This window comes from Pelecanus crispus, chromosome Z (assembly GCF_030463565.1).
Source record: "Pelecanus crispus isolate bPelCri1 chromosome Z, bPelCri1.pri, whole genome shotgun sequence".
Classification (NCBI taxonomy): Eukaryota; Metazoa; Chordata; class Aves; order Pelecaniformes; family Pelecanidae; genus Pelecanus; species Pelecanus crispus.
In genome coordinates, this window is record NC_134676.1 from 77339933 (window position 1) to 77365338 (window position 25406).

Here is a 25406-nt window from a genome sequence, read left to right on the forward strand (position 1 = left end):
TTGTAGCCTTAATGTCTGGTGAGAACACCCCTGGTAACGTTCACCCAGGTGGCTGGAGATACAGGGAGGGTAAAAATTACTTTGGTGATGTATGTGGGAGATCAGAGTTAATTCTGACAGTGTTACAAACATTCTTTTTCTCTGTAATATGGGATGTGTTGGGAAGTGATGTTTAAAACTTCATAGCAATCCTGTTTAAATAACACAGTCAGTTGGGTTGATGCAGTGTTTATTCAGATGCTGAACAGCTTACCCTTCCTTCCCCTCTACTCATCACCCGGGTTGAAGGGAGCTCCACTCAGTACATTGCCTTTGAAACCCCAACTCTCATTCTCCTTCACAGTGAGCCCTGGTCCACAAGGAGGCTTTGGTGACTCCCTTTGACTTTGGTGGGAGGCTGGTGTCAGAATAACTCATGGACCAGAGCCCCTTTTGTCACTTAGGCTGTGAGAAAGAACCTTACTGTCAACTGAAGACAGAGAATACTAAGAGAGTAGTTTCACACTGGTAAATACTTCACCTTTAGCGGTAAATACTGATTTACAGTACTGCCATCCCTCCCTTCCCCTCATCCTTGCTCTATGCTGCTGTGAACCCACCCCTTCACATCTGCCAGTGCAGCTGTTTGCATGGCTTCTCTCTGGGTGGGAATGGAAGCTGAACCTGGGCTCAAAGGCAGAGAGAGATGGTGGTTTGGATTTTGCCAAGTTATTTTTAAGCTGGGTGAGTTCCTTTACCACAGCCACAGAGCAGCCACGTCTGCATTTGTGCTGACAGAGCTGGGGGAATGGTGTATACTCAGATTTCCACCAAGAATCTGTCTCGTGAAACTGCAGCTTGTGCCAGGAGGGAAGGGATTGCCCACACAGAACTAGCACCTGGTGTAATGAGGCCACCGTAAGGAGCCTTAGCATGAACGGAGACTATACCCATAGATATCACAACAAAAACATACCAACAAGGGACATGCTTCCAATAAGCAGTTTAAATTTCCTCCTTTTTTTTTTTTCTTTTTTTGAATTAATGCACAGAAAGGGCTAAAAAAGTGGGAACCTCACTGTACTGTCAAGTGGAGGAACCAGGAACTCTTGCTGCTCGGATGCTTCTTGTTTCTCCAGTCCCTCAGGAATGGCTGATGTTTTCCAGGAGAATGAGAAACTTGTTATGAAAGGAGGAGGACTCAGGAGAGTGGCAGTGGCTGTGGGCTGCTGCAATTCTGCTCTCATGAAGAGCATATTGCCTGCTTTATTTTTGCACCTCTTTCTGGCATTACAAAAGTGTGTTACAAATTTTACAGAGGAAGGGGAGAAAGGAAGAAAAGCGGAAAGGGCCCAGGTATGCTGGCCTAAGGCTCTGCAGTCCTGTTTGTCCTCTGATACTCTTCCAGCTCTGATTTCCTGTCCATGGCGAGTTGCAACTCCTGCTTGATGATTTCAATCTGCTTCTCCAGCTCCGTAAGCTCTTGCATCACTGAGATCCTAGCAATATTGAGGGACTCTGCTTTCCCATTGGTCGTTAAAGAAACCAGAGTGTCTCTCCTCACCTGAGGCAGGGGGATGTCTTGGTGCTGTCGGATCATCACCTCATTTTGCCCTTCATCGATGCAGATATATTTTTTCTGGTGGCAGTTGCCCAGATTGGCTGTATTCCACACAACATGCTGGCTGTTCCCTACATGGGACCTGAAAGAGATGCGAGAGTTAATATGAAATCAGAGCATGCTCTTGTGTGTATGCAATCCTCCCCTGTGAGCCATCCTACTGGAAAAATATGATGCTGCTGTTATGAATTACATAGAAATATTATTCCTTTATCCTTGGAATTATTGTTCTTGACAATTACAAATCATGAATGTAAATGGCCAAATTTTTGTGATTAAACCGTAGCAGAGACTAGAACAGAATCCTAAAATTGATCTTCCCCAAAACTTTTTTCTGTTAGTTATGAAATTACAGCCCTCTTAACTCCAGCTCAGGAAAATGCAAGTCCTCTTCTGAAGCTTTATGAAAGCTTTTGTTGTTGTAATGTCCTAAGTCCATTACAGCATTAGTCCTTTGTGTATTAGTAGTCTGTGCTAGCTTGGGCATTTGCCCCTATGGAGGAGGAAGATGGCTGCCTAGAGTTGGTGTGGAGAGATGAAGGGGAAAGTGCGTCCTTTGGACTTGAAGTCTTGTGGACTAACTGCTTGCACTTTGGCGGATGGACACGATGAACCGTATCCAAACCTTGCAGTGTGCAGATGTGAGTTCCTCACAAAATAAACAGAATTTGGAGTTTTCATGTTGAGGGAGAAATTCCCATTTGGGAGCTTTTTCAAATGCTTCAGTGTTTTCCTGTGGAAAAGTCTTTCCAAAATATTTTGATTCCAGAGAATTTTTTCCCTCTTTCTTGGGAACTTCATTTTGCAGCCCTCCCAAATCAGGGCATTTCCTAGGGTTTCTTCCTGAATTGAAGAGCACCCTGTGGCTTCTGGTCTGCAGCTGAAACATAAGGAAGCACAGAGTTTCTGTTGGGGGAGAGGAGCTTGGCTTTTGTACCTGCTTTACCTTTTGGATAGATTTGTGTGTGTTCGCTTTATAAACAGGTTGAAACTCTAAAGTAGTTGCTCTTAAAACTGCTCCATCATAGAGCACTTCTGTGGGTATCCTTGGACAAAATGCCTATTAGTGTGCGAAGTACCAATCAGCAGGTTAGGGAGAAGGATTAACATTTTGGGATTGGGATTGCTGAAAACAGTTGGTTTAGAGAAGTCTGGAGCTAGGAGTAGATACTTTTCTCACCTGCAGGCAGAGAAGGAAGTTGGAAAGCGGAAATTTCTTTAGAGGAGGTGGCAATCAGGAGTGTTTTGAAAAAAGTGGGGTAGCAGAGAGGGAGAAGGGGAGCCTTTAGGCAGGAGTGGCAGTCCCAGCCAGGGTCACGCTCTGGAGGGCTCGGGGAACTCCAGCGGGGACATATATGTAGGGTTGTTTATTTTACTGTAGATAACTGATTTTCTCATACTTCAAGATAAAAGACAGGAAGACTCTCAAGTCTTGTGCTAAACTGCATGTGTGTTTTATGATGCAGTTATGTTAATCCCCTGAAGAGATGAAAAAAGGTCACCTAGCAAAGAGCAGAACTACTGGCAAGGGGCTGTGGTGCCCGAAGCTGTCTCCCTGCTGTGTAGCTCTGCAGAGCTCAGGGTCCTGGGCAGCCAGTGTTACCAACACCTTGGAGCAGAAGTATGCATCTCAGAGAAGCTGCAGCCCTTTGTTTTGTAAATATTTCTCAAAGTCATATCGTTAATTCATAATTTCTGATACATTTTTCTTTCCTCTCATAAATCAAAACACTGCTTTTGGTAAGAGTTAGTAACTGACAGAGCTTCTGCTGCTGCTGGCGGTGGTGCTTTTGTCTGGGGATCTGGGCAGGTGGCTTTAACAAAGGCCAGAGTCCACAGTTAACACTCAAGTTTCGTCAAGTAAATGTTCTTGGCCACTGATGCTGAGCAGCTCTCCTTGTTTTTGCAAAGTTACAGCCAGAAAAAAACAGTGGATTTTCTTCCCTGAGGGAAACAGCAGCAGCATAATACAAATTCTTTCCACCTCTTTTCTGTATCTTGGTGCTTTTAATAATTCCACAGTCCCCAGCAGGAATAAAAGAAAGTGTAATAATATAATTGATTTGAGAGTCCTGGGTCATACCTTGCCACATCAGTGTTCATGACAAACTAGGCACCACGTGACTAGGTGTCTTGAGTTAAATTCCCCATAATTCTGTGCAAAGAGCAGCTCAGACCATGAGAAGAGCAAGGATGGTGGGTGGGTGTGCATGCACACACACACATGGGCTGGATGCTCTGTGGGCAGAAGTTTTTGGGTAGCAGCACTTTTTTACTCTCAATGTTGAAAGAGTATTTGTGTCGTTCTTTTTCTAAGCCATTCTTTATGGGTCTTATGGCCATCTCCTTGTGTTACAAAATTTTTGCACTGCTCAATATCTGGTAAATAATTCAGCTGGTGCTTTTTTATTATCAAAAATACAGACCCCTCCCCCCTCCTCTGGAAGACTCTCCCTCCAGCTGAGTTAGTGCCTCAGGTTGTGGGACTGTGAATGATACCACCCAGTGAGGAGAGTCTAGGAGCAGGAGGAAATGTTTTACACCAGTCAGCTCCTGGTACTGCCCTTCAAAGATCAAAAGCAACCAATTGCTGTGTGCAAGGAGGTGCCACACTATGGGGTTTTGTGGGGCAGTAAGATGAAAGAATGAACAGAGGAAAATAATTGCATACGCTTTTATATACTTGTTTGTATATATGCAGTCTAGAAGCTTACAGATGTTAACTTCTTATGTTTGCTGCCATTAGTGCAGGGATGACAAACTAAACACAACCTACATTTATATACATGGGTTTCAGCCATGCCAAACAGCCAGGCAGACATATAATTTCTATAGTCTGTGGCTGAACTTATCTATAGAAAAGCAATAACGCTGCCTGTTTCTTTAAAAAGTGTACTAATAGTTTTGACTTACTGAGCAAATGGATAGTTTTTATAGAACGCCTTGTGTTCCTGGTAGCTATAGATAAAATTGTCTCCTCTTCAGAAGACATAGGCTGTGAAAACAAGGCAAGGTTGTTACCTACTTTTTTTCTCCAGCAAGAGTTGTTTGAGACAAAGGTTTCTGAAAGGAGTGAATTTTCCTCTTCTCAGCTTTCTTATTTCTCCTTCTAAAAAATAAGAAAGCTGAAAAAGTTTCTCACATACACACTACCTGATCTCTCATTCACTGTGAAGTTATCTCACAGGGCCCTAGTTATCTGCCAGTGCTTTAGTATATGAGTAATTAATTACCTAAAAACAAGGGCAGGGGACTTAAAAAACTGCAAAGCCTGTCTTTAGGATGGGGGTGCTTTTATTATCTGTATGCGAAATCATGAAAGAACAAAATTTCTAGATGGAATACTTTCTATTGGAAACAATTCATTCATTTCTGCCTCCCTCCCTTGTCACTTCTATCTTGTTTCCTTTTTTGGTTCTATTATCTTTGGGGTGTATTAGATCCATAAGTAGATATCCAGACACAACATACTTCATTTCAAAGTAATTTTTGTAGTTTGTGTTTTAAGGCATGCAAAACTTCCTACCTCTTTTCTACTCGTTTTGTCTTAGGCTGGCATTTGTCCTCAATAAATGAACTGTTTAGAGCACGATGTAATCTCTAGAGGGAAAAGAAGAAAATAAATTAATAAAAGGAAGATTAAGAATAGCTCCATAAATAGGTAAACAATTTGGGCTTTGTGTGATGGACTTGAACATAAATTATTTTGTATGTTCAAGGATAGAAGCAATGTCTGTGCTTTGTCATTACAACAGATTTATTTTCCCATAGTTTCCCAAGGAAGGGCAATCTGAAAGATTGAGAAATAGGTTGCAAACAATCCTTGGTGTTAGAATTCCTCAGGAAAAAAGTGGATCTTTGCAAACTTCATTATTTTCTAAAAGATCTCTTTCACCATGCTGCTTTAAAGCAATAGCTCTTCCTTTTTGCGCCTTTTGCTGCAAAGTAGCCTCTTCCTTTAGACCAAACACCTACAGCAATTTTCTTCCATTATTTTCTCTAGAATAATGAAGGAAGTTACCCAGCACTTCCTGCATGCATCAAAATTTTGGGAACCTGTTAACAGTGAGACAAAATGTTCTGGTTAGCCAGTTCAGGGTAACAACACTGTTGCTTCTGGTGTCCGAAAGAGTTGTAAGGTTTCAAGTGCAAATGGAAAGGTCCCTTCCGTAGGCTTTGCAATGTGAATACTCGAACTGTTTCCTCTGTGCTTCTCATTTCATCATTAAGTAAGCCTCTTTGAACTCCAGAAGCTGCTGTCACACTTCAAATGCCAATCATCAGAGCTCTTGCAATCTTCTACACCTTGTTCTTGTCTAGGCTTTCTTAATCAGCCACATGACTTTCACAGGGTTACTTCTGAATACATACCTGACTTGTGTGGAGCCAGTACTTCATCTTGGATTTCTTCTTGATTCGTGGTAGGACCAGTCTGTACACAATGTGTTCCCCAATGGTAGTGAGAATGGACAAGCCAAACCCAATGCACAACATCACAAAGAGCCCAGAAAAATGCTTGATGCCCATTTGCAGTGTCTGTGAATAAAATCAAAAGGGGAAGTTAATGAAATAGGCTGTTTAGTGTATTTTAACAGATGCTTCTGTTGTCTCATTCGGAAATGTGGTCTGACTGAATATACAGTGGTGAAATACTGCAGAATAGTCTGGATACTGTTCACAACAAAGTCTTTCTGTGCTGCAGAAACCTCAGTGTTCAGTCAGAGCGAAGGACCTGTCATGGGAATGAGAACCAGTCAAAGACCAGGGAATTTCTTTCCTTGTGCTGTTTCCCTAATGATATTAAGTGTTGAACATGTACGAGCATTCAGTATTCATTTGTAAAAGCAAATTTGTGTTTGTAAAAGCAAATATTGCTTGACAGAATACAGTGAATGTACTGTAGAGCACGTCTTTCATCAGCAGTGAGCTAAGACTGATTGTTCGTATTTTCTGGGAATTGATCATTAACTTCCCCTTTTTGTGCTTTACTCCTGATGGAAGGTCATAAAGAAAATGTTTTGAAGTAGTAGCACAAACATGGCACCTCTCCACTTCCTACATTAACAGGACTGAAACTGTGTTTGTTAGGAACCCCGACAGCAATTATGAAAAACAGGAACACACCTTGTTCTGCCAACTCACTCTTTTCATGTAGGGTAGGAAGCCTTTAATTAATTTGAGTCTTTTATTGGTATTAATCATGTCTGAAGACCAAGAAACCATGTGCAGCAGCAATCTGTACCACAAACACTTGCACTCCAATGGGTGGGTCAGGTTTGCATGTTACGTATAATCTCAGTACCTTTATTCTCAGGCCTCTCTAACTCAGTTATGAGTTTATCAGTAACTAAAAACTCTTGCTAATAATTACTGCCCACAGACTACTTTGGAAATATTTTGGAAATATTTCCAAGAATACGAGTTCTGCTTATGCCTTTCTATTAGAAAATGTCAGGAAAAAAAAGGAGCAGGAAATTGCTTGGGTAGGGTTGTGTGTCAGGAGATGATATCTGGGATGCTATCACCCTGGAAAATGGACCTGTGTGTTCCTTCGGTTTGTTGTTGGTTTGATGGATGGGTGGTGGTGGGGATGGTGCTTTGTTATGACTATAGCTGTGTAATCCAGAAAAGAAACTGGCTTTAGTTGAAAGATAAATCACAGAATATTTGAAAAATCTTGTTATGAGGTCATTTTAAGCCATAGAGTTGATTAGTGATGAGTCCATTGAAGTTGCAGGCTTGGAAGTGCCTTTATATAATTTTGTTGGGCAACTGTGAGCAGTATTTCTCTCTTCTGGTTTTCATATTTGATTTCTGTTCTTTAAAGTACAATGATATGAGGTAGCACATCACAGTTTTTTAACAAGAAAAGAGCTTCAGCAGTCCAGCAGAGTGAGAACTTTTGCATGTGGCACTGGCAATGAACTCTTATTTCAGGGGTTCTCTGACAAGATCAACCCGCTTGCCCTGAAGCGCACTGAGCAGAATTTTTGGGAAGAGAATTTTTGTACCAGTGAATAAACACTACAAAGGTATTGAAGAGTACAATGGGTGTGTAAAAGCAATTTCTAAAGAAACTTACTGCAGCCTGGGAAGGAAAGTGGAAAAACACAGTAGAGTGAGTGATTCTGGGGTAGAAGGGTGTCAGAGTCTTGGCACAAGGGTTTTCTGATGCTGAGAGTGCATCAACCTGTTCAACCTGAAAGCAAAACTTCCCTCTCAGCATTGGAATTTCTTGTTGGCAAGAGCCCGTTGTCCCATACTTTGTCCTTCCAGTTAGAGGAACAGGAGGGCAACACAAAAATGACAGGTGGTAATGGTTTAAGCCACTCAAAAACCAGTGTTTGACTGGAGGTCTGTGTTACCTGGCCTGCTTCTTTTAATTAGCAGTGAATCCCAACTTTTAGCCCAGGTAGCATAAAAACAGAATGAGGCCCCATATCTGACATTTTTCTCAGTGGTCTTTAGAGCCAAGACCTCAGTATGGCTCATCTGTGAATTCAGCATATGTAAGTATCTGTAAGAAGCAAAAAGACTTCTATCTGTACTAGCTGAACATACCAGTTAAATGTGCTTTTCCTAATCCTCCAAGAAGCATTAATGCGAATCACTTGCTTCCCAAAAAAGATGTTCAAGGGCAAATATGAAACAACTTCCTTAGAAATGTAGAGTTAACAGGAAATGTAAGAAAAAACTGAATGAGAAATAAAATAATAATTAAAAAGGAATAGATTTTCTCAGTCATCTGAAGAATGCACCTATATATATATACTCCCAGGCTACTGCTGTTTGGTGTCATACAGAGTAACAGTCTATGGGTGGGCATTGCCATAAACACCGTTGGTGGCAGGAACTTGTCAGTCAGCTGGGTGGAGGTCCTTTTGCTTAGCTACTTGAGAAGTAATGCAGAAGTCTCCAAATGCAGGGGAGAATAGTAAGGAGGCCTGATCTGCTAGTGTTAGGATGCTGTATGGTATGGAGCATTTATATTGATCTGAGAATAGGAAATAGGTTTAATGGAAAATAATAAAACTCAAGCCATTCAAAATAATAATTAAAAAAAAGAGATACAGTGGCAATTGCAGTGGGGATTCCTGTATGCGTGAGATGTCTCCTCCAGCCTGAGGTCAGTGTTTGATGCCACTGCTGCAGAGAGAACACTTGGCCAGCTCTTCACATGAAAAATAACTCCCTTGTCTTCAGTAAAGCTGCTCTGATTTATGTTGATGAGGGTCTGGCTCACTGTCCTGTCAGCCCTGCAGAATAGTTTTCTACCTTCCCTGGAAAGAGGTGAAAGAAATTCCAGCACTGGCATCTCAGATGCGTTTTTCACTTGTAATGGATAGCTTTTGAAATTGTCCCAAACAAGACATCTTTTCCTAGGAAAGGAATGCCAAAACAAAGCATCAATAATATGTCATCTAGCAATAAAGAACATAATGCATTGAAAGAGCTGCCTGATAAAGGTTGCACAGTAGAGGGAAATTTTTGAGACTAAATTAAGTGGGGAAACAAGGTAGCAGTGTGTCTTGCAGTGTATGGAGTGATTATTTATAGCAATATCAGCACATTTACATACCATTGTAAAAAGGCAGTTTATCAGCTGTTCATAATTACTGTAGACACACACATGCTAAATAATTAAGGAAACCATGTAATAGAGGCACCTCATTTTCATAGCTTCATGCTGATCAGTATCAGAGTAGCAAGCTCTACTACTTATTTTGTAGTTTGTGTATGTTTTTGTAGGTGCATATATAGAATATATTTGGAAAGAGCAGCAATACACTGGCTTCTCTGTATCACTGCTTTCATCTCTGCTGAAGTGGTAGGGGGTCAAGTGTGTGTGTGTCAGGTCTCCGCTGGCAACAGAAAACCAACTGATGACCTTCTCTACTGCATTATCTTCTTTTCTTTCTTTCTTCTTTAAAAAAACAAAGGAGTAAAAGCCCATAATGTGGTGTGTTCTCTATTAACCCAGGATAAAAATACAGTCCTTGCTCCAACTTTGTAATCATAAATTCAGGAGGTAGCTCCCTGCATTTTAGGAGTAGGAACTCAATTATGCTCATGTGGTGGTTCTGAAGCAATAAGCAACCATAGTGAATCCTGTGATGATTACAGCTAATGGGTGCTAAGCACTACACTGGCAACAGCTATTATGTTATTTGCCACTTCCAAATTGGGAAATTGGCAGTTTCTGAAAACCATGAAATACAAACACAAAAGTGGAGGTATCTGCTTTTTTTATATAACCTTGGAGAGTCTTTTCTGATTTATCAACCCATATCTGCAATTCCTACCTAAACATTTCCTGCCATCTCCTCTGTAGTTACATGATTTTCTTCGGGCTTTGAACAGAATGAAGGGGATGCAGAGAAAAGAGTTTGATATTTGCATTCTTTTTGAAGGGGGGAGCAGAAACAAAAAACAGCACTCAGTGATTTCATTATTGGATTTCATGGGCAAAACTCCTGCCTTACTCCCTACTACAAGAGACTAAATGCCTTACTCTCCCTGGTGCTACTGAGAGCAGTGAGTAAGCCATCAAATACACCTGTGTTCCAGCTCTGACTAATTAGAAGCCTCTAAAGATTTTTGTGGATACTTTGCAGGTTGGCAGCACAGCATAGGTATTGGTGCTATACACTGCTGAACACAAACACATACAGGGGTATCATGTGTGTATTAGCTACAACAATAAGCTATCCATTTTAATAGCATTTTCCCCACAAGGATTTTAAAAAGCTTTGCTGAGATCAGGAAGATTTTACAGCATCTCTGTGAAGAAGGAATTATTTCCAGCTTTACTAGGGATAAATGGACACGAAGGGAAGATTTCTGAACTCATTTGTGCATCTCAGTAGGTTTTCAAACCCTACTGATGCTTGTATTTAGGTAGATAAACAGTAGTAAAACCTATCCCTGTCTCCAGATCATGGCTTTTCTTGTAGCTGCGGAGACTGTTATTTATTTATTTATTTATTATTTGTCCTTATGGCTTTCTGTGCTGTCAAAGAAGTGGCAGCAATGAAGTAGCATGTATTTAATCTCTTTAGGGAGATTATCCTTAGCAAAGACCAGTGACCGTGGCTTTAGGGTTTCAAGTGCCAAATTTTAAGATACTGCAAATCACTGTCTTGCATTAGCAAGACAAGTTCCTTTCCCCTCTTATTGTGAGAAGTTTTGCAGAGACCTTGAAAAATACTTTCTTTTGTAATAAATCTTTTTCTTTGAAGTTATCCATTATCCAAGCCCTATCTGTAGTGGGAACAACAACAATACACATATCATCCAAATTACGTACTGAGAAGATATTTGCTTCTGTGATATTACCAGCTGGTGAATTGGGAATAACAGCTTCATCTCCACAGATAGTGAACTTCTCCCTCCCCCCTCTCCCCCCCAGTTTCAACACGTGAATCTAAATCTGTTACTCATTTCCAGGAGACTTAAAACATGCTTCTCCTGACTCTGTTGTCAGGCTCAGTACTCACACACTCCTTTCTTCAGGACCATTGTGGAAAATATTTTTCCCCCAGGGCAAGTCCAGATGCCATTGCCTCTTCCCACATTGAGGTGACCCCTTTACAATGCAACATCTGTCAGTTTGTGACACCCTTCTTCATAATGTCCCCAGTCCTCCAGTGCGCAAGGGCCAACTCTCCTCCCCAGACAGCATATGTGCAGACTGAGCAAATTGTCTTGGCAGCAAAATCTTTGTTCCTGTTCTTTGTGTTTGTTTTTCATGCACTGGCAACAAGGTACCATGAAAGGTGGCTGATGGGTGGCTGTCGTGGTTTAGCCCCAGCCAGCAACCAAGCACCACGCAGCCGACATTTATGAGCACAGGGCAGGTCGTTCCCTCTGTGGAGGGGTCTGCATGGCCTTCCCTTTATACCTGCAGTGCACCAGAGACAAGCACATAAACCACAGCTTCAAGGTAATGGCTAGAAAACTGACTGTTGAGTTGTCAGGTGACTGGTGTAACAAAAAAGGAAACTTAACTGTTGACCTTTAAGGAGACTAGGCAAAACTCAAAGCAGAAAGGCACAATTTGCTGGATGACAACTAGATAAAATCATGGCATGATCAATGAGGTACTGTCCGATTGTGCATCCTGGGTGATGCCAAGGCCAAAGATCACCAATTCAGGCACAAGCTATGGCAGGTCCAGTTCGAACAAGATCCTCAAAGACTCCAGAAAGGAGCCATCAGTGGATGCCACCACTGATGAAAGAAGAAGGGAGGATAAAAGGACTTTTTGGATGAGATGGAAGCCCATGGTCAATGACTGATCCCTGCTACTAGCAGCGTGGACCTCTCCCTCAGACACCGGCAGAAGGACCATGGCACTATGCCTTCCCCACTGTCACCACCTGTGCAAAGGGGTGGGTCTGCAGTAACAGGGTTAGTTTGGGCTGGTGTAACTTGTGTGCTTGCATATATTGTTATTGTAAACGTTAGGTTAGATACTGTTTGTGTGAAGCATCGGTAAGTTGTTAGTATTAATAGTTGGGATACTGTTACGTAACAATATGTTATTTTTTATTCCATGTATTGGTTGTTATCTGACTGCACTGCCAGCCTATGTGTAAATCAGTCTCTGAGTTCTACAGCTTCGGTTGTCCTGTGACAGTTGTGACTGGAGAATATACAAGCTTTTCAAGTGAAATAGAAGAAACAGTTTCAACAACATTTTTTAAAAAAATGCAGCTTAAAAGCTATGAAACAGTCTGTATGCATAATTACCTTTTCCCAAAGCCTGACTACTCCCTGGACCAGGAAGGGCCCTTCTCTTTCATACTGTCTTGAGACACTGCGACGTGCCATCTCATCTCCTCTACACCCTGCCCTGATGATTACTGCCTGGTCTGAAGAGTCAAAACCACTGCTAATTGACAGGCAACTTGCCTGTTTAGGCTATCCACCCTGCTGCCATCACAGTGGTTTAGTGCTGTAGCTGTTTCGCTACCATGAGCAGAAAGTTGAAAAGCTGCCAATTCACTGCATTTTGGTTCTGAAAAATGCCACAGAAAGAAAGAAATTGCAGTCTCTCCTGAGCTTGGGTGGAGCTAATGTGCTGGAGGAGAAAGTCCTAGGAGCCTGGCTCCTGCTGAAGTGGCATTAATGAGAATAACAATAGGGTAGAGGAAGGGCCAAGTGTATTGTATGCAAATTGAAAACTAGTGACACTGATTATGTCCAGACGTGGTATGTGCAAATATAACACTGCCAACCCCACTTCCCTCCTGCACTATGCCCTGCCCTAAGCAGGGACTTAGCAAATTTGCAAGAAAGAAATTCCTCTGAGACTAGAGTATGACAATTTTAAATCAAGAGTACTCAGGTGATATTGCTAGCGACTAGCAATCGGTGTGAACAGCCACTGCTACCAACTATTACTTGTGGTGGAGAGGGTAAGATGCAATTCACTGCAGCAGTTCATTCCAAGTTTGAGTTAGCTGCATCCCCCATGAATGATCCAATAACTGCTGGCCAGAGTAAGATGTCTTGGGCAAGTGCTTTTGCTCAAGAGGTTCATACAGAACAGTGGAGTCAAGACCTACTGACCTCTGCACTTTCAAACTCATCTTTATTTGGTTTCTCAGCTTGAAGAGTCACTGCAAATTTTCTGGCCCCAGTCTGGGTCGTGTGTTTCCAGGACAACTTTGTTTTCAAATGCAATTTAGAACGAGCAAAGTGCTGCCCGACAGAGATGGAAAGAGCGAGCAGTGAGTTCTGCCACAGGAAATAGAATTTCCTAGTGTCACATTAGAAAAAAATGATGAGTAGGAAGACAAACCTCAAAACAAATCTAAAAAAAAATTAACCTCGGTGGGCAGGAGTGGCGGGTGTGTAAGAATCAGGTACCACCTAAAGAGGTAATGACAAAAAAGGAAGACGGATATTTCATAGAATCATAGAAACATAGAATCGTTTAGGTTGGTTTCACCCATTTAAAAGCTATAACTGATCAATATTTCACCTACGTATGTTCCCATTTTTGGGTCACTACTGTTGGTCAACAGGTACAGTATGTCACAGACCAAATTTATCAAAAAGATGTAGAAAAATACAAAGCCTTACTCTAGCTATCAAAAGGCAATTGCTGGGTCTTAGTTTCGTATATAATCCATGTGAATGACTACCCATTTCGAAGCTGAGACTGTTTCAAAAATGAATTATCTGCCTCTGTGTGGAACGTTGTCCACACTTCAGTGAATCTATTGAATGTTACTGTGACTGACTGCATGAAGTTAAATAACGGAGATTTCACTTTGTAAAGGATACAAATTGACATAAAGATAAGACCAGGAATAATTCCCACGCTTCTTGACGTAATGATGGGGAAGCTATCCTTTAGAGAGTGTCTGCTGCTTGGCCCTGTTTAGTAAATTTGTCCCAGCTGTGAAATTGCAAGTTCTAAATCTGCAAGTTCTTGGCCAAGAGGCATGGATGAAGAGGAGGGGATGCTCATGGGAGATGCAGTAGAATAATTCAGGAAAAGGAAGGTCTGGACTTAGCAGAGCTTACCCCACAACGGCACAGACTTACAAGTGGTCTTTTTATTCTGCTCAGTCTTTCTGATTGCATAAGGCCTTTGAGTACCTGAGGATTTGTTCAAAGACAAAGCCTTTGAGTGACTTTAAAAGAAGTCCTTCAGTTCAGTCACCTGAACCAGCTTGTTGGACCTTGGCCTCTGGAGAAAAACTCAGTTATGCATGTTGGGTTAGCACAATTGAAGATCAAATAAGGACTACAGTCAGATAACTAGCCCCAGAGCAGCCAGACCTGTCTTCCTTTCTGGCCATCATGTGGAGGTTACACTCAAAAGACTGAATTACTTTAAAGCACAGTACGTCTTCCAGCTGTGACCCCATGCTTAAAACCCCATGCTTAAAACCTATTCAACACCAAGAAAAAAGGAAGCCCATGGGACTATTCACGTGACAAAATCAGAATTTTCTTTTCAGGCTGGAACAGCTTTTTTTCTCACCTCTTTTCCCTTTGTTGGCAGACCTTGGGAAATCTTTGACTACTTAAACCACGTCATTGTTTTTTCATGCCATGAACACAGGGAAGTTTAAGGTTTACCTGGAAATCACTGACTCTCAGTATTGCATCACTGAACATGAAGGAGTTAATGAAAATCTAGGGAAGTGAAAGAACTGGGTTTGCCTCAGAGATAATGTACTAGCAATAGCTGTGCAGGAAAATGGTATGATCTTTCCTTGTATTTTTAAATTGCTTTCAGAAGGGTAACTGTAAAGATGACATGCTGCCTATCAGACTTTTTCTCTCCAGTTTGAATGCAAGGCTTATTCTATCTTTGCTCCTGTTTGCTTTTCTTCGCAAAAAGACAAATCCAATTGGTTTTATAATATGCCTTCTGTGGTTTGCCCAGCCAGGGCTTATTTTCTTTATTACTATATTTGCTATGGCAGAAAAAAAGTTCCTGTTTATAGAGACAGTCTTGAGATCCTAAGGCTTAGACTAGTGATCTCCAAACTTCTTGTTGATCGTGCACCTCTATCAATAACTTTTTGAGCATGCATCCCCATATATATATATTTATTTATAATGTTTATGTATATATATATTACTGAAGTTCTAATATTTTCTCCCTGCAACCCAGTGGATCATCTCACACAACCCCAGGGGCTGTATGCACCTCACTCTAGAGACCAGTGGCTTAAAGGAGCAAATATATGTTCTGGGAGAAAACCAGTACTAAATAAACTCACATTTTTTAACTGGAAGATATTTAGAATTGATTATGTGCCCTAGCTATTTCTCTAGGAATACGGAGAATACAGCCATGGATACAGCTACTGGAGTGATATTCTCATGATCAGAGGAAGCTCCTTATGGTCTCATCACTGGGGAATTACTAGGAAGGTAAGTTTGTCTCTGTTATAAGAGTTTTCAGTTTTAAGACAGTTGTGGTAATTAACACCATTACCATCTGGTAATTTTCCTGAGATATATTTCAAAAGATTGTGTTAAAATGTAGAGTAACAAGAGGTCACTGAATGAAGTGCTTGTTAGGAACAGATATGTCATCTACATTAAAAAGAAAATTCCCCAGATACCTGTCTTGTTAGATGATATTATAATCTTTAGATAAGCTGGATCAGAAATAGCAGTGAATACACACTTTTATTTAAATGTGCTTTCTTGTGTTGAATTAATCACACAATAAAAGAAAAAATTGAATTGAACAAGTTGAATAAAAATAAATTGAATTTCTTCTATGAATGTCTGATGTTAAAATAGAATTTATTTCATATTGACACAATCTTAATGAAAAAGTTAAAATTGTAATAAGAGATGCAGAAATACCCCAAACAATCTATGTATTAAAGCAGTCAAAGTTTTTCTTTGTCTGATCTCTAAAAATAGCAATTTTTCTAATGATTTAGTCAGCAGTGAGAGATTTGCAGATAAGATGCTCAGGTAGCCACTGAAGGGCAGAAGTCAGAGACCTAGGCAACTGGGCTTCTTTTTGGGGGGAGAATGGCCATGCTATCACTTCCTTGGGGAAAACACAGAGTTGGTTTGATATTTGGCTGAATGCTCTGAGGAGGGGATAGCATACTTCTAGCTACGTTTTGTACCAGTGAGAACATGTAACCTACAACTTTTGGAACACCTTGAGCTAAAAGTGTATGCTCCAAGCTTCATGCATGCTGGATCTTTTGATTCCTCAGTACTTTATCTATTTTTACTTGACAGTCTAGGGAACTTGACAAAAAACTGCTATTGCAATAAGAGGAGTCTTTTTCTCATAAATAATGGCCTACATCTTCAGCTGCCATGAGCTGGCACCACAACTCTGATTTGATACCAGGATGTAAAACCATGGGGATTTACTTCCATTTCCTGTAGTTCTACTTAGCATGAGACCTGCTTCTCTTCTGTTCTTAGCATGGTATCTTAGTGGGCCGTTTCTAGGCTGAAGTCCTATCTTTCAAACAAGGAGCTGCCACCCATGTTAGGAAGTGGTCAGGATTATATTAGAAATTTGGGATGTACTAAATTCCCACTCTCTGCTTTTTTTGCTCATGTTGGTCTCTGTGTTAGCTATTTTAGCTATCACTTCCATGTGAGATGGTCCACAATCACTGACAGATCCTGTAGATGGTGATACGCATAATTGAGTGGAATCAGATAGATTTGTTGTGCAGTGCGCCAGATCACTTTTTTTAATGCTACGTTACATGCCCCGTTTGCCTCCAGAGGTGCCCTCTGATGCATGTGCTGAACGCCTAACTTAGCAGCACAGCCTTACTGATGTTTTTCTTGTGCTCTGATCTGAACGCTGCTGAGCTTAGCATCTCTTGCTTTTGAAGCCTAATGCATCCCTTCAGCTGCAGCCCATCTCTGTCATGTATGTCTACCTACCACACATTGTGAATGAGGGGAAATAATTGGCAACTTGGGCAAATCCTCATTTATGTGACCCAAGTTCATCGCTTACCTCTGTGACAGCAAAGCTTCTTTTGCCACATGGAACAACCTTGTACCATTTGTCGTGCAGAACATCCATGAAACCGTGGGACTTGTACTGGCTTATCAGTTCAGAGATGTTTGAGGTGAGCAGAGAGTTGGGGGGAAGACCAATACCATATCCTAGAAGGAAAACCATTACAATCATCTCTCTCTTACTTGTTTGCTTTTTGCTAAAGTATGTTCATTTCAGCTATCCATTACCAGCATGGTAGATCAAGTTGGCTTTCTGTTTCAGCAAGCCAGTTCAAACCTGGATGCTGGCTTACCATGGACTGAGAATGCTGAGATGAGACTTTTTGCTGTGCAAAATAAAGTAGCCTAATACAAACAGGATATGTATATTCAAAATTATTAAGGCCACAAAAGTAATGTGTAAAATTGGAGGTTTGAAAACTTAAGATGAAGGTACTGATAGATGAATAAATCTGTTTTATCTCTAGAAAGAACCTTTTGCATGCCCTTGCCATGGGTTCTTTTTTTTTTACCTTGTTTTAGCAATGCAAAAGGGCCTTAATGTCAAGTAAACAATTCTGTGATCCCTTTACATTTTTAGACCAGTGGATGTGACTTATGGTGTCAGATGTGACGTTTTCTTTTCTTCCTATGCATTTTCTGATGACAAGCTGTGTGCATGTAGATGTATATGGGAGCAGTCTGTATTGCCACACAGCAATTTAAAGCCCAGGGGACTATGCTTTCCATTCATGCAGTTCTGCTCTGGCAGTGACATGGATCTTCAGATAGTAATACAGTTTTCAGCTACTGTGTTGTCTGTTTCCACTTTAAAGTGCTGATGAAGGACCTAGTGTAAGTTAAAATGGATTCAGTAATTCTAATTATGGTCTTTCAATTTGCAGAAACTGGGTTTTGACTTTAGAAAAACAAATACAATTCATGCCTGGAAGACATGAAGTTGCATGCAGAGATGTCCTGCCAACTGCCTGCAGAGATTCCTTTCTGGTCCACTGTGGATTTTCATTTTTCAGTTCAGAATTCAGAATTTCAGACTGTCTCCTTTAAAAATAAAAACAACACAGGAGAAAAGAAAAAAAAACATAAATGGACAGGAGTGGTAAATTTGCCATCCCAGTGGCTTGCTTTTCAATGATGCAGAGTGATGGGGTGATACGAGTACCTACAATGCAACAGTCTCCCTTGCTGCTGATTTTTGTACACTGTGCCTCTATTTTCACCTGAATATATTTGCTGACATTGAAGGAATGGTTTCAGAGAAGGCATAGCTATGGTTCATGAATACCACATTTTCAGCATATTTAAGTGTTTTGCAATTGAGTGCTATGAAGTCCAGTTATATAAAAACATAGAGTCTGGGTTTGTTTTTTTTTTTTTTTTCTGTATTGAAATTCGCTTTACTTGATTCAAAGTTGTGGAAGCTAATGGTTTACTTCAGTAGAGCTGACCTTTCTGAAATGGAAGATTTATCAGGTTACATATGCATGGTGAAACATGCAGCTGCACACACACAAATCCTGCTACAGCCCGAACAGCTCTCTGTGCATCTATCCCCCAGATAACAAAAAGAAGAAAATGGATTGCTTTCAGGTCTCTGGTGTGAATTCAAATGGGAGACGCTGATGAGGTATAGCAAAAAGGAGTGTTCTACAAAATGTCTAGTACTGGTGACTCATAGCTGAAATGATTAAAATGCTCAGCTTCCCCTGGCCTTCACTTAGCATATTGCCTTCCTCAATCAGGTTTGAACATTTCTGAAGGAGGTTGTTTTAATGTGTGATGGGAGCGGCCAGAGTGATTGCCCTTGGAGGGGAGGAAGGAGGGAGCTTCAATCATTTTCATTGGCCATCTATCACAAAAGTGATTCCTGAAGTCTAATAGCTGCTAATGTGCTCACCCACACTGGAGGCAGCTTCAGACAAGCCCAGCTTCCAGGCTACCTTCTGATCTGTCCTTGCTAATACACCAGGGCTGCAGGAGGCTGTGTACTTGGGTAAGCTCCCTTCTTCAGCTTCAATTACCTACAGATTCAGCGGGAATCTTAAGCTGACCTTTAAAATGGGAACAGTATTTATCTGTTTCAGATGACAGCAAAACTGTAGAACAGCATTTTGAACATATTCCACTGAGCTTTGACCATGTTTAGTGAAAGTGAGCCTACAAAAAGTAAGTCTTATTTCGGGATCTACTTGATTTCTTTATGAGCAGTGAAATGGATGGCGTCTCCTACTTGTTTGGAGACTGACTGTCTCAGCACTTTGAATAGTTCCTATAAAGATCATGGCAACAGACGGTGCATGTGATCTGAAAGTTCAAAAACCACAAAAAAGGGTGAAACCTTAGTTCTGCTTAATCACTGAGAATTTTACCATAATCTTCAAGGGGTCCACAGTTTCACCTGCATATGTTCATTCAGAATACCAAATCATAATAACACAAATGCAACACATGAGAAAGAGAGCAGTATGTTTAAAACTGATTATTACCTTCAATAGCAAAGGGTTTTCCCACAGTTAGAAGCTTGCAGTCAGCATCTATTGATACTTCATAATCTAAGAGTGCTTTATCCATGATGAAGGCATCAAGTTTCTCTGGATCATGCCTGTATTCAACATCAAAGTCAGAAACAGAATCACTTCACAGTCTAAGACTCAGTGATGCTCATTGAACATTTATCTATGCAGTTCTCTGGAAGATTACTAAATGAAAACAGAGGCCAGGGACTGCTATTTCAAATGCAAAACCGATCTATACTTTGAAGAAAGGAATTGTGCATGAAATACAGACTTTGTGCACCTACAGCAGGACAGTGAGGGTAGGACTTATTTTGCTCCCATGAAATATTACTGATCTGAAAGATAAAAAATACTACAATATGTTAGACTTCAACTCAATTGAAGGGTAGCACAAAACTTTCTTGGAAAAAAAAACCACGCTAAAATACTAGTGCTGTCTTGGTTTCCAATTGAGCAAAAATGGTTTCTCCACCTTTCTCTTTGAATATGAGATAAATTAATTTCCTTCACCCAGATCAGCTTTTCTCTATGTTCAGTCTTCATGAACACAGAGGACTGAATTTTCCTCACATCATCATTTATGAATAGCACGCTTGCATAAAATGATGATATAAAAGAACAGTTGCAGTGCCTGTTCTCATCTGATCCAGGGACTGCACCCTCCACTCGTGTCACTTTAAAGGTCCAGGTGTTCTCCTGATGTGAAGTTACATTACTTCCTTGGTTTTGATGGATTCATTCCAGTTTAACCCAAAGGAACCACCATGTATCTTAATTATCATTAAGGTAGGTCTGGGACAATTACATAAAAAGGAAACAACTTCTGGTGAAAAATTCTCAGGCCATCTGTTATGCAACTTCTATGTGTAAAATGAATGAATTATTTCAGGCTTATTATCATCTCTTGTTTCCTGACAGAGTCAATCAGTTGTGTGACCTCAGACTGTTAGGCACAAATGTCTCTGAAACACAGTGGTGCCATGATTCCCTAAAGCAAGAAGATTTGGTGTTCATTACTTTTTACCAATCTAATGCTTCATTTATTCATTTTAATGATAAACACTTTAAGGTTTCTCTCTGAGAACTTTCTCTCCTCCCAGCATGCTGAAGATGCCGAGGAACCTCATTCACAGCTTTTGCTTGGACCACGATGTTATTTTCTGAATGTTTCTCACTGCCTCATGAAGGGCTCCCAAGCACAGAAACCTGCCGGGATTTATATGTTGCCCATGCTTGATGGCACCCTAGCAGTTAGTGCGAAGCAATGCTTCCCCTGGAAACACTCCATCTGGTGCTACTCTAGCTTGCTCTCCAAGTGTCACTCCCTCCAGGTGACTACATGCTTTCTTCTCTATCTGCCACATTCCCTTCAATGACTGTTTTGTGGGATAAGTGACACTGAAAGTGGGAAACCCATCACCATCTCACTGCCGTGCATTCTGGTTGAGGGATCAGATCTGCTGTTGCATGCAGAAGCTCACTTTAGATATGCTATTCCATCTGGCGTTGCAGGAACATTGTACCGTCGCATGTACTCATGCATCTCTGGGAAGCTCTGCCTCACATAGTCTTCTGCACTGCTTTCTCGCACAGTTCCAAAACGAAACCCTTGGGATGGGTGGTGGAGCTGAGGAGATGAAATTACAGATTAGCAGAGTCATTTGCCTCCTTCACATCTGGTATCTTTGTCCTATGTGTGAACAGTTTGTCAGAAATTCTCAGCATTCATAGACCTGCCTCTGATGTTTTCCTGCAGTCAGCTTTCCACATCACAGAAACAGTTTGAAAAGAGTTAGCAGGTGACTGATTAGCCTGTTTGTGTACCCTCAGGATTTTGTGAAAAACATTTCCCTTCAGACACCCTGAACCCCCAAATCTAGGTGTTTAGTTGTATTATTTGTCTTTAAACCAATCAATGTTTCAGGCAGTGTCATAAGAAGACTCTGGGCTTGCTAGGATCCACTTTCTGGGGCTCTGGGAAGGCAGCAAAGGACCCACAATCTGGATTTGTTTTGGCAGAATGTGTTTTATTGACTCCTTAAGGATGACATTTAGTCTTCTGCTGAAGGGTAGCATCACCACTTCATTTCTAGAAGCCTAGACACCATACCACAGACCGCTGCTGTCTTTGCTGACGTTCTCTACAGAGAAACTGAGACTGAAGTGTTGTGGACACCAAAAAGTCTCCCCTGGAAGTGAGGAGGAAGAATACCCCTCAGCATAGCCCAAGCTGTAAGCTTGATTACCAGGCTATACACAGACAATTTTTTCAGTCCTGTGTCCTTTCCTTTTTACAACTGGCTCCACCTTCTGTATTAAAGCCCCGAGTAGTTTGGATGTTCACAAGTTTCACAGATCTCTGTTTCTGGAGTACCCTGTGTCTTTGGAGCATTTAATGATTCATGGGGAAATTCTCAAATTGCAGTGGCGGTGTCAGGCAGTGTCCTCTACCATGCCAAGCACTTCCTTGAGATGGCTGAGTGTTGCCAAGACCATACTAATTGGAAAGCCTTCAGCAATGTACCAGCCTCTAAAAGGTCAAACTTTCAGAGCACAGGAAGCCAAATGAAGCTAAGACTGAAGTAGTCATGCTCTGTTTGCTTCCCAGGAAGCTCACGGTATTCACAGCAGGTTGCAAAGATGATCTCATCATGGCCATGCTCTGCTTTGCAAAGACCAAGCAAAGAGGTATTCTGCTGGTCCGTCTGGCTATCTGCATTATCATCTACATAAAACAGAGTGTAGGGCAACACAAAGCCATACAAAAGACCTTTCCCACTCTTCTCTTCAATGACGCCATGGATAAAGAATATTCCTAGCTTTTTTAAGAATAACAGAGGTAGACTGCAAACAGAGTCATCTAGTTTGGTCTGAAAGGGAACAGAAAAAGGTCTTTTGGATGGTATTTTGATGTCCTGGAAGCTATGAATATACTATATTTCTGGTAATTTTTATCTGGAAAGTGGGCAAGTGCTTTCCACATTGTGGTCTGCTGATCTGGTCCCTGTGTTGCAACCCAGGAATGAGACCTGTGCATAAATGTAAGACTGTGGGCATGGAGGGAGTCTTGGCGTGTTTTTTGAGGTGTTCTGGTCTGGATGATCACAGGACAAGCAGTGCAGGGTGTGACAAGCAGACCTGGCCATAGTGCATGCTGTGCCAGAAGGACTGTGGGTGCAGAGGGAAATGTTCTTGCCTGGAAGTGTGGAATCAGCATTCAAGTGCCAGAAGACATAAATAACAGAGAGTGGTGCTGTGACAATACATCATGGAAACTTCCAGCACAATGCTGTCAACCCAGATCTAAGTCTAGTCTTGAGGCATTGAAGATGACTTGCTTAAAGAATGAGCTTGGAATGGGGTCCATGCACGCTATGTCCCAAGAAGCTAGTCACCACAGTCAGTACTATTTTGGATTTTATTTCTTGGCAGTTTCAGTGGAGAGACCAAAAAAATCACTGAGCCTCAACACTGAAGCATACTGCCACCTTCCAAGTCAACTTAGGTGTTGGTTGTGGTATTTGTGGCCCACCCGGTGATGCCAATTGCAGTGCAACATCTGATCTGCAGATAAAGGCTGCTGATGCCTGACTTCACTGAAAGTTATCCCTCACTCAGACTGTCACCAGTGTCTACATCTAGCTAAATATTTCAGCGTCTATGAGAAAGGCTAGTACAAAAGAGAGTGCTAACTGCACCTCCATGCAATTTTCTGTCCCAAATGCTTTACTGAGGACTGTTCATGCTTTGCTTTGCGTTGGGCACATTGTCAAATTTCACCACAAATGATGACAACATTAGATAAAAAGTCCATCTGGCTTAATATCCTGTCTCTAGCAACACCATATGTCTGGTGGGAAGTCTTGGAAAGTCTCTGTAGGGAAGTTATGTAGTAATCCTTTGCATCCTATGCTCTTCCTGTTTCTGGTAATCTATGCTTTTTCTTAAGCATAATTATGTGTCTGCAACTTTGTATTTGATAACTCCTAACTCCTTTTGTGAAGGAGTGTTTTAATCCCCTATGTCTTTTGGGACTTCTATTTTCTTCTTACTGCTGCTTATCCACATGAGGAAAGGGTTTGCTTGCACCTGTATAAATAGTGGATTAACAATGCAAAATGCTGCCAAAAGGAGATAATGGACTACCTGCACTATCTTCACTGCTAATCTACTAAGACTGCTAAGGGTTAATTGCTTCAACAGAAGGTAAAAACTTCAGGATGGAAACAAGACTCATCAGTTGTCATTGCTGCTTTCTTACTTTCTGTAGTACTCTCCTGGGAAGACTCTGTGAAAAGATGGAAACCACAAATATCTGTGTCCCCAAAGGATAGGTAAATGTCACAGTCTTCCTGTGAGTCTTGCCTTATTAGTTATCTCTTTTTATATTTCTCTTTTCTGTTTCTCATGCTCTGTTTCTTTTGTGTTTCTTGTATTTTAAGAGTCCTACATTGAAAAAGTATTTATCTTTTCTTTAAACCAGTAATAGAATCCTAATGCTTAGGGATTCAGAGAAATCATGAACTCTGAAAAATCAGCATTTGAAGAACCACAATTTGAAGAATCAAGACTAGCTTATGGTGATTTGGGAGACACAGTTACTTGCTTTTTTATCAGTAATAGCAAATATAAAAGCTATCTTACTGAGAAGAAATAGCTGTCCAAATTATAGGCATTTCTAGTATGTGGAGGCTACACTTCTGTGTATACTTTACTGTGTTTTTTCATTCAAAGCTCAGTTAGTGTGAAAGGTAAATAACCATCACAAAGCAGGTAATGGGCACTAAGAACTGTTCACACTTTTTGTATTCATAGAGTGCCTGGAGATTTGCTGGTAACTTGAGTATGATTAAAAATAAATGAATGCAATAGCTGCAGATCCATCTCCAGACATGAGCTTTCTTGGCATTCAGCTCAGATAACCTTACAAGGTCCCTCCAAAGTCAGGCATCTATGGCTGTAAGAAATCAAAAGGACAAGGTTTGGTTTGACCTAGAGAGAGGCTTTCAGGGGGCAATGAAGTCCTGGTTTGACATTGAATAAGATGTAAAGATAGTTATGGGTACAGATGACATATCCCTCTTTACTTAACTCTAACTGCCAGACCTCCCTTTTGAAGACCTGGGAAATTAGTTGTTTTTTTTTAAAAGGGCCACTGCTCCTGAATATAATTGCTCCTCAGCCAGTAGACCAACTCTGTACTCCCAAGCAGCCTCTCCCATGCAGTGCACAGGAGCTAAGCGTTGCTGCTGTGTGTGTGGCTCGTTAGTGCTTAGCAGGTAACCAGCCCTTTGAATGTTAGCTGGCAAGGCCACCACAGCGAACTGCAAACTGCACTGGCCATGCTGCACAGTGGGAGAAGTTGGGGAGAGCCAACAGTCTGGGCAATGTAACAGTGTGTATATGACTATATCAATGGAGAAGTTAAAAGACAATGTTTTTCAGGGGTTAGAAAGCTGTTTAGTGTTGCCGGTTAGTGGCTCTTCCAAAAAGGGAAAGGGTCTAGTAGTTAACAATATCATTTTTGCAGCTCAAACACTGGAGATTAGGGATTTCATATTAGTAAACTGAGTTTTATATCTGAAGCACTGGTGTATACCATGAATGGCCATACTACTTAGGTGCATCCCAAAGTTTTAGAACCATCTCCCCAGTCTACTGTGAGAAAGCTGTTGCACCTGCTGACCTCCCATTTGGATCTGGATTGGTACATGTGGCAAACCCAAGAGATGGTCATGAAAGCCCTTGCAGCAGAGGGAGGTAGTGCCAGAGGGGGCTGAGCACTTGTCATCTTGAATCAG

At 41.2% G+C, this 25406-nt stretch overlaps 1 protein-coding gene across 1 annotated transcript in view; it reads right to left on the reverse strand.

Moving 5' to 3' along the window:
* Positions 1-1345: 1345 nt before the first annotated feature.
* Positions 1346-25406, reverse strand: part of GRIN3A (glutamate ionotropic receptor NMDA type subunit 3A) — a 78756-nt gene continuing 54695 nt past the window's right edge. Inside the window, exons 4-9 of the mRNA XM_075726654.1 lie at positions 21087-21232; positions 19576-19691; positions 17085-17236; positions 5972-6136; positions 5127-5200; positions 1346-1682 (exon numbers count right to left, since the gene is read on the reverse strand). Coding sequence (XP_075582769.1) covers positions 1346-1682; positions 5127-5200; positions 5972-6136; positions 17085-17236; positions 19576-19691; positions 21087-21232 — 990 coding nt within the window. The remainder of the gene's footprint in view (positions 1683-5126; positions 5201-5971; positions 6137-17084; positions 17237-19575; positions 19692-21086; positions 21233-25406) is intronic.